This window comes from Megalopta genalis, chromosome 5 (assembly GCF_051020955.1).
Source record: "Megalopta genalis isolate 19385.01 chromosome 5, iyMegGena1_principal, whole genome shotgun sequence".
In the NCBI taxonomy this organism is placed as follows: Eukaryota; Metazoa; Arthropoda; class Insecta; order Hymenoptera; family Halictidae; genus Megalopta; species Megalopta genalis.
This window is the reverse complement of record NC_135017.1, coordinates 30,872,225-30,887,844: the sequence shown is the minus strand read 5'-3', so window position 1 is coordinate 30,887,844 and position 15,620 is coordinate 30,872,225. Positions and strand designations below refer to the sequence as shown.

Below are 15,620 nucleotides of genomic sequence, written 5' to 3'. Positions count from 1 at the left end.
AATAATAATATGGTTTATTATAAAAATATCGGTTTATTATAAAAGGTTGTATTAAATATCATTTGTAGTCAAATCTGGATAACACTTTGCTCAATAATAATAATAATACACAGGATTATCGTTTCCATGAAGGAAGCTTTTCTGCCTTCTGAAATGCAAGTTCTCAGGTGATCCAGATTCATTGAATCCCTTCGGTGTTAAATCACTTGTATTTTGTCCTCAGGGATATCAAGGATCGTACGGAATTCCTGGTGAAATGGGTCTTCCAGGTGAAACGGGCGACATGGTGAGTAATGGAACACGAGTTTTTAGGTCAATTTATATTATTCGTTTAGACACTTAACGTTTCGATCATCGCGTTTCGGGCCAAAACGATGGCAGTGTTTAAGCGCGATCGCGCTGTTTAGATTTTGTGTCGAAAAGTCCCACGACATTTGAACACTATGAACAAATAACGGCGCACTCACAGATTGTCGAAGTAACTTGTTCAACTTTATTGACGCACGTACAGCGCGTAGCTGCTTTTTTAAAATGTAAGTAATACAACTAACAATTTTGTATTTCATTGTTATCTTCTCAATAATTTTTATTGAACAAAACTTGAAATATTTATAAACCAACAGTACGCATATTAAGATAAGCGCTATCGCGCTGTTCGGCATTTTTCGATCGTGTTTTTTCAATGACCCCTGGGACTCAAACGGTTAATGCTATCATTTCACGTCCGATAACGACGAGCAACAGACGTATAGTCTTCACGCGACAAGAAGGCACGTTCTCCCTCTTACTAGCTGCCCCACTACCGCAGCTAGTAAGAAGGGGTCTTCTTGTCGCGTGAGGATTGTACATTGACGGCCATCGTTTCAAAATATTATCACATTTATGTGATTGCGCTGCATAGCATTATTAGATCAAGAGGGTCGAAATAGACGATCATTTTCCGGTCCATAAAATTTAAGAGAACTGAAAAGTCTGTGGGCAACATTGGATTTTATTCGAGCAGCTTATTAACAATTAATTTATTCAATCTAATTCATAGGGTTTTCCATTCGTTGTAATAAATTACTATTTACACGTCCGTTTGTTAACAACAACGGATGTTTCTCCGAAAAGTTGGCCACGCGATTTGGAACTTCATATGATTTTTATAAGAATTCGGTACTCTTATGTTTTCAAGGTTGCCGAATTTGAATGTCTTATCAAAAATGCAAAATTCAAAATGGACAATCGGACACTACTGACATAGGCATTGTTTTTAACTTATTTATTGTAAATAACAATAATTTTTTGATATTTGGCTTTAATTAAATAATTAAAACATCAAATTTAATACGATCTTTATATTAATTTTAATTCCAACATTTGTAACATTGTTCGAGGAGTGCGTTGATCAGCACTATTTGACGATGTAGGTTTAAATGTCTCAGAAATGGACAAAATTGGTAAAATTCGGCAAAATTTTTCGATCGAATATCGTAGTTTACATCTTTCTTTAAGCCACGAATCTCGTTGGAGCTGGTCTTTCGATAATTATCCCAATTTCTTCTTTAGTGCTAATAATATAATTAATATAATAACTAATTATTAGCACTAATAATTATTAGTGCTAATAATATTCTGCATATAAGCAACGAGAAATACTTTCGAATTAAGTCTTGTGCTTTCCTCCTCAGTATGTCCTAAATCGTTGTCATATTATCATAATATATTATAATATGACAACGAAATTATATATAATATATTATATATTATAATATATATATATATATATATATATATATATATTTCGTTGCTTATATTATATAATTATTATATATATATTGTCCTAAATCGTTGTCATATTATCATAATATATTATAATATGACAACGATTTAGGACATACTGAGGAGGAAAGCACAAGAATTAATTCGAAAGTATTTTTCGTTGCTTATATGCAGAGTGGATTTTGATGACATACGTTTTAATGGTAAGATCTTATAAAGCTTTATTTAAGGATAAACTTTTTAGCTTGACATGTTGAAGATGTTACCATCATTGGGGTATTACGAAGCACGAGAATTCGACATCTTTAACGCTCTGAAATGTATACGACATAAATAGCACAGCAGCCTGTGGCTACCGTATGCTTCGAAAATTGTATTTTAGCCAACTTTTGGGAAATGGTATCACTGTGCTGTAGTTCGTTTTAAGTTTTGTCGAAATATGCAAGAATATTCTAGTCAACCGCCTCCAATCGGTAGAAAAATGTGAAAAACCGCAAAACTATGTCAAATTGGTGGTACACGGTGAAAACCGCTAAAAAAACGCTAAAACGCTTAAACTCTTTCTCTGAGTTCCGAAACTGAGTTGAATCCGAACAACTTCTATCGAATTAAGGATGGATATTCAAAATATCTTAAAACGCCAAACAAAATGAAAAATTGCAGTAAAGGGTTTAAGAACGACTGTATTTGCTTCAGATCATCTGGAAACGATAGTCCTTGTAAAAATCTATCGAAATATGCAAGAATGCGAGGGAATATATATGCGCAAGGAAATGCGAGAAACTGCAAAACTTTGTCAATGTGATCGAAATCACACACGAGCTGTCACACTTGTATCTTGTAATCGATGAAAAACGCATTTTGGTGATCTCATTAATTGAAAAAAAACAAGAATGTGCGAGCTAAAATGGTAAAATCATCCTAACCACGCGAAAAATTTGAAACATCTCTGCAAAACGGCGAAAAACACGGAAAAATTCCAAAAACGTTGTAAAACAGATAAAACTCACTCTTTTCGAGTTGAACGAAATGGAATCGCTAGATCTTAACGAGTTCTATGGAATTAAGTATGAATATCTAAGCTAAGCACCATTAATCGCCGGAAAAATCGGAAAAATCACAGGAAAGACGTAAAAAACGATATAAAATATTTAAAAACGACTGTCTCCGCATCAAATCAACTGGGAACGACAGTTTTCATTAAGCTTTATCGAGATTTGCAAGAATATCCAGATGAACCACCTATAACCGACAAAAAAAAATGCAAAAACCCAGAAAACTTCGTCAAAAGTAGTGGAAATGACACACGAGCTCAACACATTTGCGTCCTTGCGTATCGGTACGTGCGAACAGCCGCATTTAACCCTTAAATGCATATTGTTGCCAATTGTCTACATTCCAGTTCCACTTAATTTTATTCAAAAACCTGAGTATGTGCGTTTCCGAACACACGTTGATAACAATAGACAATAGACCATGTGTGAAATAAAAGACTTGACATTACTTTTGGCGAGTAAGTTATATGTTTTTTGACATTTGAATGTGGTGGGTGATAACCTTCAATGTGTTACTTGGAGAGATATTTTCTTTTTTCGAGTTTCCTATAAAGGAGTGATTTATCTAATTGAAAAAAAATTACTTCTCATCTGTTGTCAGGTAAGCTATAAATATTTGATGTTGCATTTAAAAATTTTAATTAATAGATAATATAAAAATACATGACCATTTGTTTACGTCTACAATAATTTGAGTAATAAACGCATATTGTTGCCAAAAGTCTACATACAACTTTTTCTCAAAATAAATACTCAATATTATTTTTACTTAAATTTTTTTATTTATTTTTTACGTAACCTATGACTATATTCCTATAAAAACGATTTTTTAAAATTCAAAACAAAAAATTATGCATTTAAGGATTAATAACCCCCGAGAATATTTTTCGGTACCGAAATGTTTCGTGTCTGAACGGATAGTACAAATTGACCTTTATTCGTACTTAGTACCTCGAGTACCGCCTCGGGTACCGTAACGACCGATCGGGCCAACTCGAGAGGTTCGTGAACCTCTCTTACGAGAGTTTAGGTTGCGTCGCAACGCTGTTTCGCGAGAAGGTACATGGAACGAGGAACGAACGGGAGAACGTACGGAGGTGGAAGAACGATAAAGGCAGGACAGAACGCTTTCGGGGCCTGGGACGTGTCTCGTTCCTTTTGGCGAAACGCCACCTGCTCGCATGAAATATCGTCTGGTCAACGAAGTGTTCCCCAGCAATATTTAACGGGCATGCCAGGAAGGAGACGAACAAGAAGGGAAAAGAATTTAAGAGAACTCGCCGGCCGTGATAGCACGAGATAAACCGCTCGCGGTGGAATCCTCTTACACGGTCTTCGTAAAAATCGCCGCGGAACAATCGTGTAACCGCTATTGTGTACTGGTCAACAAACTCCGCGCCGACGATCAAAATCAGATTTCGGACACCGTCTTTTTGGTTATGGCGACCAGAAATATTCCATGGTTATCAATGTTTCGAAAGAACTTGTAACACTCACTTGTATAGAGGGTGTTTGCTATACCGGATTTTTCAGGCACTTTTGACAGTCTGATAAAAATATGTGTGATAAAAGTTAATCATTATTTAATCGACTATTATGAGCTGTTTATTTTGAAAGTGGCATAAGTCACTTTGTTTTTAAGTCGATATATTTAAGGGTTTGCGTTTTAACACGTTTAAAAATATGGATGCTAACTTTCGAGAAGATTTACTTGTATATAATAATAATTTACACCATGAACATATTTAATATGAAGGTTTGATTTAAGTATTTTTTATTTTAATATTCATAAAATACAAAAATAATTAGTACATTTTGAAACATAAGTATAAGTAATTTATATGAAAATACATCAGTTCAATTCAATTTTCGTCATCAATAGGAGTGATTAAGTCTCGGAAATCGTGTTTTGTTTCAAATTTTTAAAATAACTGTGGTATATTGGGGGTATATAATTAAGCAAGTCCATCATGTCTTTGTATTTTGCTGAAAAAACAAGACGAGATCCAGCGTATAACGGATCCATTTCTATTTGTGAATAACGCCTAGGTCTTCCTCTTTTTGGTGACAAATCCAAAGTTAGAAATTCATCTTTTTCATCTAAAGTTAGTTTATAAAACATTTTATAGCCATCTGCTGGCGGGTCTAGAGGTAGTCGCCACATCACTATAATATAATTTACAAAACTGCACTATTCTTTCGCACTTATAAAAATAAGTCCAGTGATCACAACTTTTTTAAAAATACTGAAAATAATTCAAAACAATACTTCACACACACTTATCACACGTTTCTATTTCTTTTACACTAAGCCCGCAATTAATTTCCTGAGTCCAGCGACTTACGCCACTTTCAAAATAGACATTATTGTAACACCGATAATTAGCAAAACTTCTCTCGAACAAATTTCAATTAAAATGAAAAGATACCGTTCAATTGTAATTAGTGTTACCATTAACTCGATTTTTTTGAAAAAGTGACTTATTACGGCTCATATACTGAAATAAAGAAAATTTCAAAAACTATTGTCATTCGACTAAAAGTCAAGATCACTTTGACATTTTTAAATAACATCCTGTACTCTTGACTTCGTAAGGTTATTGCCGATGAAAAGATGAATTCAAAGACCTACTATACTGTGACCTTCGGATAATCTTGACTTCAGCGATTTAGGATTATCAACCACGAGAATACTATATTGGACAACAATCTTTATTAAATAAATATATTGAACAGTTTGGTAATCATTATTTCTAACGTAATATCACTTTACGTTTCATTATTATACATATATTATTATATACAGGGTGTCCCAGATTTTAATGTTCGAACTTTGTCAGTATATTCTATGGTTCAGAATAGGAATAGTAATCAACTAAAAAAGAAAAATAAAAAATAAAAAAAAATCTTCGATCGATGTCAATCATGTATTGTCAACAACGGTTATTAATACATTTCGAAATGTATTAATAAACACAGCTTACATAAACACGCGGCATGTGCTGATCTATTCAAGCCAATGCTTCACTATTCTAATGCAATTACTATTCCTATTCTGAATTTTTGTCATAACTTATTAATAAAGCTCTATATGTTTACGTAACATTTTTTTCATACTTTGTGCCATAGAATACACTAACAAAGTTTGAATATTAAAACATGGGACACCCTGTATATATTTTTATTTATACTTTAGTAATTATTACATTTGTGTATCTGGTAGGTGATTTAAGAAATTTCTACTAGTGCAAAGAATTATTAATGGACGAGCAATATTTGCAATAATAGTGAATTCGTGCTCAGAATAGTGAATTATTGTCCATTTGTATTATATACCGCAATATAAAGAATTAAGGTTAAGTGAAGTGCACGCAATTAATATATTTTGAAGAATCAAAACTAGGAAGAAATTGTTGTCTTGTGCTTAATTATTTCAAGCATAGGATGAATGAAACTTTTAAAAATGCAGTTGAGCATCGAAAAACAACAATGTTATGTAAAAAAAGTTGTTTTTAGAAACGTCATTAATCAGCCGCCACAAACAAACGCGATTAAATTTTACAGGTGAACGAACTCACTCGTGTAAAGAACGAAAAAGTGTAATCTTTTGCGTTCGTTAACGTTTTAATTTAAACGAGTCTAATGATTTAAATTATTACATTCATGAGTCAAAGTAAGACGAAGCCGCAGTTCAAATCGAATAAATAGACGTTTATAGTATTATGATATAAGAAAAAGGATAATACGGTACCATGGGAAAATAATTACGAAGTTTATCTGTACAGTGCGTCCCAGCATCGGTGGTACAACCGAGAATTCTACATGAAAAAAAAAAACAAATCGAAAACAAGGAATAACATTTTTCCATTTGAGGTTTCGTTGTTGAGAAAATCGATATTGAATATTCAAACATGAGTTTTTTCTTTTTTCTTTTTTATTACTTGCACCAGTAGCAAAATTAAGAAAAAGCATTATAGTTATGGTCTAGCAGACTTGTCCTTCTATCATCTAAAACAAAATTCAAGTCGTTTAGTCCACTTTTAAAAAAGTTATTCCATTTTAAAGGCGTTTAGTTTAGATGAATGGATCTCGATAGAAAGTCATATGTCACTTATAAATTGTACTAATATAAGCAGTATCATGATGCACTGTGTTACTCATTTCTATCAATGGATTTCGAGTGTATTTAAATGAAAATAAGACATGTAATTTAGTTATAAACTTTACTTCATTAATACAAAATTTTTTTGGAAATGCTGAATATTCAAATTTATAAACTTTATATATTATAAGTTATAATATATATATATATATATATATACATATAATATAATAAAAATAAAAAAACTTATAAATAATATAAGTTATAATATATATTATAATATAATATAATATAATATTATAATATAATATAATATAATATAATATTATAATATAATATATATTATAATATAATATAATATAATATTATAATATAATATATATTATAAGTTATAAAATTATAAACTTTACTTCATTAATGCAAAAATTTTTTGGAAATGCTGAATATTCAAATTTTATTCTTTACTTTCGATTTATTTCTTCATGCAGAATCATCCCCATCTCAGCTGTACCACCGATGCTAGGACACCCTGTACAAAATGAATAGTAGAATAAACGTAGACATGGCCAACAAGCAGCTGCGAAACGACAGTATAACCAAACCAAAACTTATTGTTCAGTACGGTCACACAATTTTACATAAATCGGAAATATCAAAGCTACCTTCGAAATCGAAAATAAAAAGATAGATATTTTATCGCGACATGTGATATTCGCCTATTTAATTATTATAACAAACTATTACGGCATGCTATCTAATGGAGAATATTCTAATGAAAGAAAGTTTTAACCCTCGAGTTCCGGTAACGAGGTCTCTATAGAGACCTTCCTATTTTATCGACAATGACGAAGCTGCCTGTGTGTTAGTGACTTAATATTACTCCATATTCTGTACTGTGCATGGCTGTGTGTTAGTGAGATATCGGTGTGGGTCGCGAAAGACCTCGTTACCGTACAGCGAGTGACCGTACTCCGAGGGTTAATGTCGGGAAATTAAAAATATGGCTCGAAGAATAGTGAGAATGTTCAAATTCAAAGGATTGTTGGAGGTTTTAAATAATACTAGTGGTTCTACGTGCGGTCTATGTACAATAAAAATAAGTATTTGCGCAACGTGCCTTAGAGTTACGTCGCGACTTAAAATAGGTATTTTCATTTTTATTAGTTTCATTGTTGTAGCTTTTATAGCTATAAATTATGATTTATTCTATGAATTTACGATTAACTTCTTACAATGTAAACAATAACATTGTGTATACAGAAAACACAAATTATTGTTCATAATATAAACTGGTATGTTTCTGTGTAGAGTTTACTTATTATGTATTAAAAAGTAATTAAGAGTAAAATTCGTTACGACCCCACGAGTCAAAACACGTTTTAATTTTTTGTTATTTTATGTAACTTATCGAGCTTGCATATCTACCGACAATTTGCGCATTATTTTTGTTTCATATTCTCATTATTTTCGAGCATAAGCTCGAAAGGTATAAACCTCTGAGTTTTTACTTGTTTTTAAATATTTAAATAACATCGCAACAAACACGCTGTTTCGAAGGAAGAAATTGTAGAAACAGCTAAAATATATTTCAGTTTTGAGTGATATGATCTTTCTAAATCTGAGAAAACGAAATTGATTGATCATTGAGGAGAGTGTAGAATCATATGTAAATTATTTTGATCAACTACATAATCATTAATTTCATTTGATAAAACGACATTTTCTATTTGTAAGCTTAATAAAGACCCAATTTCGGTGCAGCTATTTATTGTGTGACATTTATTCAAGTTTTAAAAAGTGTTCCAAGTATATAGTAAAATAATATAGTAATAATATAGTAAAATAATATAATAAATAGTAAAATAATAATATAGTAAATAATATAATAATAATATAATAATAATATAGTAAAAATAGTAAAATTCTCCCTAATTAAGCCTCAACTCGTAAAAATGGAGAATTTGGGAAGAGGAGATACGATTACTCGAGCCTTGTGGTTCGTTTTTATATAAAAGTTACCGATTTTCAACAACTACAAAAAGAAGCCACAAATGACGATTTATATGGTTAATCAAAGTAATTTACATATGATTCTACACTTCCCTCAACGATCAATTAATTTCGTTCCTTCAGAAAAAGATCCGTGAGAAAGATTACATTACTCAAAACTGAAATATATTTTAGCTATGTTGCTTCTATAATTTCTTCTTTCGAAACAGCGTGTTTGTTACGATGTTATTTAAATATTTAAAATCAAGTAAAAATCAGAGGTATGAGCTCGAAAATAGTGAGAATATAAAACAAAAATAATCCGCAAATTTTTGTACGGTCGCTTTCGACAATTATTCTATGAGGGCATTGAATTTTATCTCATCAACACGAGCTGCCTCTTTCATTTAATTAATTTCATATGACATTGTTTAATCGTTGGAGTAATGTGCGAAACAATGTGGAAATTATTTTAATGAAACACAGTGGCGTTTTTAAGAAGCAAAATTATTGTAGTAGAGATATACGCGTCATTAAATAGTTTTCCCGACGGATTTTAACATTTTATACATTAATATTATTTTGATTTATATGTAAATAATAACTTGAATATTCATTTCATACATGGACGCTAATTACAATATTAATTTCCGAAGCCATTTTATTAACGGAACGCGCCAAAATGAATTTCGAATACGGTAACAGAAGATTATGTACATAACTATGTGTGAGAGTTACATACGTAACTAAATGTGATTGCAAACGAAACAATACTACGAAGTTCATCAAGTATATCTTCTTTTTCACAGTATATATTGAACTTTAGTTTTAATTTCCTATTACTTAAGTTACAAACTTATAAATAATTTGTTTAGGCGCCTAACGCGCCTACTGATTACTGAAATATTAATATATGTATATACGGAAAATATAAATTGCATGGAGATTTGTACGCGTAATACCTTAAAAGCTATTGAAAATTAGATATACATTCATCGACAAAAGTTAAGACACATGTTACACAGATGCATACTCTTAGATGCAGTAAACCTTCTTAACATAATCTAAGAATTTGTTGAGAAAATGAAATTTTAAATATTCAGAATGAAATGAAAATGAAAATGAAAATATAAAAAAAAATATAAATATATAAATATATATATATATATATATATATATAAATTAATATAAATATATATAAATATATAAATATATAAAATATAAAAAATGAAAATATTCAAAATGTTGACATATTAGTATCAAATTACTAAAGTACTCTCTACAGCTTAATGTAACTTTAAAGTCATTGACAGACGTATCAGGTTCTGTAACCTGATTTATTTCATAGCAACAATGTGACAAAAGTGATATTGCTCTGTCGCTTTCCCTTTGTAATCCAGGTCGTTATGCATCGCATTTTTAACTTTCACTTCGCATATCAGAATAAATTCAATCCTTTTTTAAGCTGTATATTAATCACTAATTTACATCTCAAGGACGTTATTTGCTGGTTTCAAATTATATAAATTTTGTATACCCATATAAAAAATTCGAATCACAACGGTTTCAGAAATAATGGTACTACAATTTTTAATTTGCATAAAGGACAGCAATTTACTAATAACACATGAACAGTTTAGAAGTAATTCTCACAATTTGAAAGTATCTTTTTAAAATTGTACATAAGAATGTTTCAAATCACCAGAATTTTTGTTCAATAATTAATAACTCAACTGCGGATTTTATACATTTATGATAAAACTGAGGAAAAAAAAAATTAAATATAAAACAGTAAAAACACAACACACATTTAAAGAATTTGAAAATATTATTGTATTATGTTGAACGCGATAACAATTAGAGAATGAAAGAAATGTTAATGTAGCTTTTTTATATTGCGATTAAGGCGAACAATTTTTATACTTATATTATATTATATTATAATTATATAATATATAATTATAATTATAATATATAAATATAATATATAATAATATATATTAATAATAATATATATATATTAATAATAATATATAATATATAATTATATTATATTATTACTGCTATATTACAATTTTCACGTAAAACTGCTTTCCTTCATTAAAGATTTAGTCAATTAGACACGTATTCGTTCGAAAGAAATTTTGCTTGAATATTTAAAAAAAATACATGATGCAGAATAACTGCATGTAAATGGAAGCAGCAGAAGAATTTTCAAACGACATAAGATGGAATCGTTGGAAAAGAAACACGCCACGTGTCAATCGCTAAATGCGAAACGGGTCAGCATCTGCTGAAATCCGAATCGTCTAGCTCCACCGACAAGCATTTGCTGACGTGACTGTCACTGATAACGCGGGCTGTCGTCTTCTCTCGAGAAAATTGGCTACTTCTAGAGAACACGAAACCTCTGTTGCCTGCATCGACAATCCTCTAAACTGATGAATACATGTGTACAGCTTTCATTACGATTAGACCACGACAACATGAGAAATTGGATAGAATTTGGATCCTCTGTCAGACGAGATGTCGGAACTGAATAAACTTACCTCTCGCATTTCGCTGTATATATACATACAGTAGCTCACGAAAGTACTCGAACGCCTTTTAAAAAGCAATAACTTCTTTAAAACTGAACTAAATGACTCAATTTTGTTTTTTAGATGATAGTAGGACTAATCCACGAGATCATAACTGAAGTGCTTTTTCTTAATTTTGCTCTTATTTGAAATAACAAGAAAAGTAAAAAAACTCTCGTTCTTTAACTTTTTTACCTGAGCCTGTAACAAAAATTTAAAAAATGCCTTTCGCATATCTCGGTAACTTATATGCATCCTGAAAATTGTATCGTAATTGGTTGACGTTGTTATGAGTTATAAATAATTAAAGATCGCTAAAATCGCAGTTTTGTCCCGATTTTTGACATTTTTGTCCAAAAGCTATAAGAAATCTGCAGTTCTTGAAATCTTCCAACGCCTGTAGCTTGACTCTAGATTAATCGACTTCGATAAAATTTTCAGCAGGCATTTCTAAATGTTTGTTATAAGCTCAGATAAAAAAGTTAAAGAACGAGACTTTTTACTTTTTTTTTGTCATTCCAAGTAAGAGCAAAATTAAGAAAATGCATTTCAATTATTGTCTCGTGGATTAGTCCCTCTATCATCTAAAAAAAAATTCAAGTCATTTAGTACAGTTTGAAAAAAGCTATTGCGTTGCAAAAGGTATTCGAATACTTTCATGAGCCACTGTATAGCCTTTTTCGAAGACGAATACAATCCGCAGTTACTTTGGAATTATACAAAGTGTTCCATTTAAGTTTAGATTGTAAAAAATCTCGTAGACGCGTAATTTAAAGAAACAAACAAACTGACACACATGTCCTTTAGTATTTCGAGTGGAAATTCAAATAGCTGTCCTACTTTTTTAATGCGTGGGCGTTTCAAGATTATTTCAAGATCATCTTGATTTCTTTTATTATAAACCTATACTTTTTATTTTGAAATCATATTCTACGTAACAAAATGCACCACCTTTGTTCCAAACATTTTTGTGTGTAATATGATATTCTTAAATGAAGTAAAATATCTTCCACAGAAGAAAGTAACGTTGTCATTTCACTAGAAAAAGAAAATTATCCTTGACATAAACATTTCTACTATAACTGAATAAATATCTCCATTTTACCACAAGACTCTCACACTGCTGCAAATGATTCAAAAGATTGCAACTTTTATAATTTTTTATTCTTTTTTATCTGAACTTTTACCATCGTGTCCATCTCGTTTTTCTGATTAAACTGACTATTAAATACGACATAATTACGATTATAATTATCACTCGTGTATCCATGATCAACAAAATGAGAGAAATACGATGATAGAAGTTTCACTGACGAAAATTCGAAAATAAGAAACTTTGATTTCTGAATTTAAAAGGCTCTAATGTTAGCCGAACGCCTCGAGCCTGAGTCCTTTTCTTTTCAATCATTTTTTCTCTAGATTTAGAACACTAGAAAGACGGCAGTATCTCTACCATAATTTTAACTCTGCAGGTTCGAAACTGTGCATGTTATGAAGAGAATACTGTATTGCAAAAAACAACACCTACATAATAAAATCAGTCCTAGACTAATAAACGATCGCGGACAATTGTATATGCACAATCTATTTGTAATGATTTTATCCAGCTCTCGTGCAATGAAGATAACACATAACAACGATAATTATTGATAAAGATTCCCAGTGGGAGCATTATTATTTTCCTGCGAAGATAAGGACAAATTCGAAAATAGGATTATTTACCGCATTTATGTCGAGAAACGCTTGATTAAATGTTACTCTGTGTATCATTTTATAAATGGAGCTATTTTGTAGCTACACCTAATATTCCTATGTATTCGAATAATTCTTAAGTTGTAAGTTAGCTGTAGAACTCTCTCAATTCGGCACGTAGCATTGTATTCTCAGGAGTAAAAGCGCGCGATAACGGAGAGTAATAATAATGGAGAATTGCACTCGAGGCTATACGAACTAATGCACTTCTATATCCGAATGCAAATCTCGGAAATCACGCCTTCAATTAATGCACAATCTAAGAGAATACGATGGAAGAAGTCTTATTAAACACCGAAGCTTATTACGTCGCTTACCGTTAGGACATTCGATTTTATTTTTCTGGGCTTCGTACAAATTATGTTAAAGACATCGATATTAATGCTTTTGCAAGGGAACATTTCCAAGTGTAACCGCCGATTTTAACGAGATTTTAGTATAATATAGTTTGTTGAAAAATATTTGATACGTATTGTTAGGGGCAGAAATGGTTGTTGCCCCTCACAATCGAGGGTGAAGACCATATTTTTTTAGACATCTCGAGGACCAGAGGGCGTAGAACAATGAATTCTTTTTAAATGCGTGTTTTTGATCGACAAATTTAATCACTTAAAAAATGTTTCGAAACAATCATATTTTTAAACAATACTTAAGAAATACAATTTTTTTTCAATTCTCAATTATTTTTTATCCACTAACAATTGTTAATTTTATACAGGCTTTACACATTAAAACTTGCATTCTCGGTGTTTTAACCTCAATATCTACGAAAATATATCATACAAAGTCGACAAATTTCGATATCCTAAGATAAATAATAGCCAAAACGTGTAATTATCAAAATGGAAAATTGCAGTGTTTACGTTTCGGAAGCGTAAACTACTCCGATTTTTTTATGCAGTAAAAATTCCACGTGGAAACGTGCACTTGTTATTGATTTATCAGCATTCAGTCATTTAAAAAACAACATAGAAGTAAACAAATTTCTCAATTTACTAAATATCCTTATAAGATAAAATTTGATTAAAAAATGTTTCGCACAAAAGTTTATCCTTTTTTTGAAATCGAGTAACTTTAATATCTAACATTTCTCTCCCGTAAATGCGTTGTTTCCGAGCTATTTAGATTTGAAGTTTCCGTATGGTTGCGTACAAAAAAAAACTTAAAAATCAAAATATCTCAAGAACGGAGGACCATTTGGAAAAATCCTATTAGATTTTTCTAATATAAGACGTGTACTGTAACTTCAACCAACTCTTGTTTCAAAAGCGATTTCCACGATCGTAAAAGTTCACCTTATTAATAGAGTGGTGCCTACTTGCATACAAAAAATTGTTTCAATACATGCAGCGCAGCACTTTAGAATAAGAAATCCCAGGTACATTTTTTACATAATGTATACTTGAGTCGTTTATTTTGAAAGTGGCATAAGTCACTTTGTTTTTAAGTCGATATATTTAAGGGTTTGCGTTTTAACACATGTTTAAAAATATGGTTGCAAACTTTCGAGAAGATTTACTTGTATTTGTTATCTCAGGATAGTGATATTTTTCTCAGTATAAATAATTTCGTATAAACATTAAAAAATCACCACTTTTCATTACGGTAAAGTGACTTCAGCCACTTTCAAAATAAATAGTTTAGAAAAATGACTGACATATATTAATTTTGTCCGACGTATTTTACTGAAATGATGTTTTGAAAGGACCGTGATTTACTAAAATTGTTGAATAAATTACATATATAATAATAATTTATACCATGAACATATTTAATATAAAGGTTTGATTTAAGTATTTTTTATTTTAATATTCATAAAATACAAAAATAATTAGTACATTTTGAAACATACGTATAAGTAATTTATATGAAAATACATCAGTTCAATTTAATTTTCGTCATCAATAGGAGTGATTAAGTCCTCGGAAATCGTGTTTTGTTTCAAATTTTTTAAATAACTGTGGTATATTGGGGGTATATAATTAAGCAAGTCCATCATGTCTTTGTATTTTGCTGAAGAAACAGGACGAGATCCAGCGTATAACGGATCCATTTCTATTTGTGAATAACGCCTAGCTCTTCCTCTTTTTGGTGACAAATCCAAAGTTAGAAATTCATTTTTTTCATCTAAAGTTAGTTTATAAAACATTTTATAGCCATCTGCTGGCGGGTCTGGAGGTAGCCGCCACATCACTATAATATAATTTACAAAACTGCACTATTCTTTCGCACTTATAAAAATAAGTCCAGTGATCACAACTTTTTTAAAAATACTGAAAATAATTCAAAACAATACTTTACACACACTTATCACACGTTTCTATTTCTTTTACACTAAGCCCCGCAATTAATTTCCTGAGTACAACGACTCACACCGCT

General features: G+C 30.8%; 1 protein-coding gene across 1 annotated transcript in view; it reads left to right on the top strand.

Annotated features, from left to right (window-relative positions):
• The window catches only part of LOC117223275 (uncharacterized), a 212,750-nt gene that overhangs the window by 156,742 nt on the left and 40,388 nt on the right, over window positions 1-15,620 (top strand). The window contains exon 5 of the mRNA XM_076522331.1: window positions 224-286. Coding sequence (XP_076378446.1) covers window positions 224-286 — 63 coding nt within the window. The remainder of the gene's footprint in view (window positions 1-223; window positions 287-15,620) is intronic.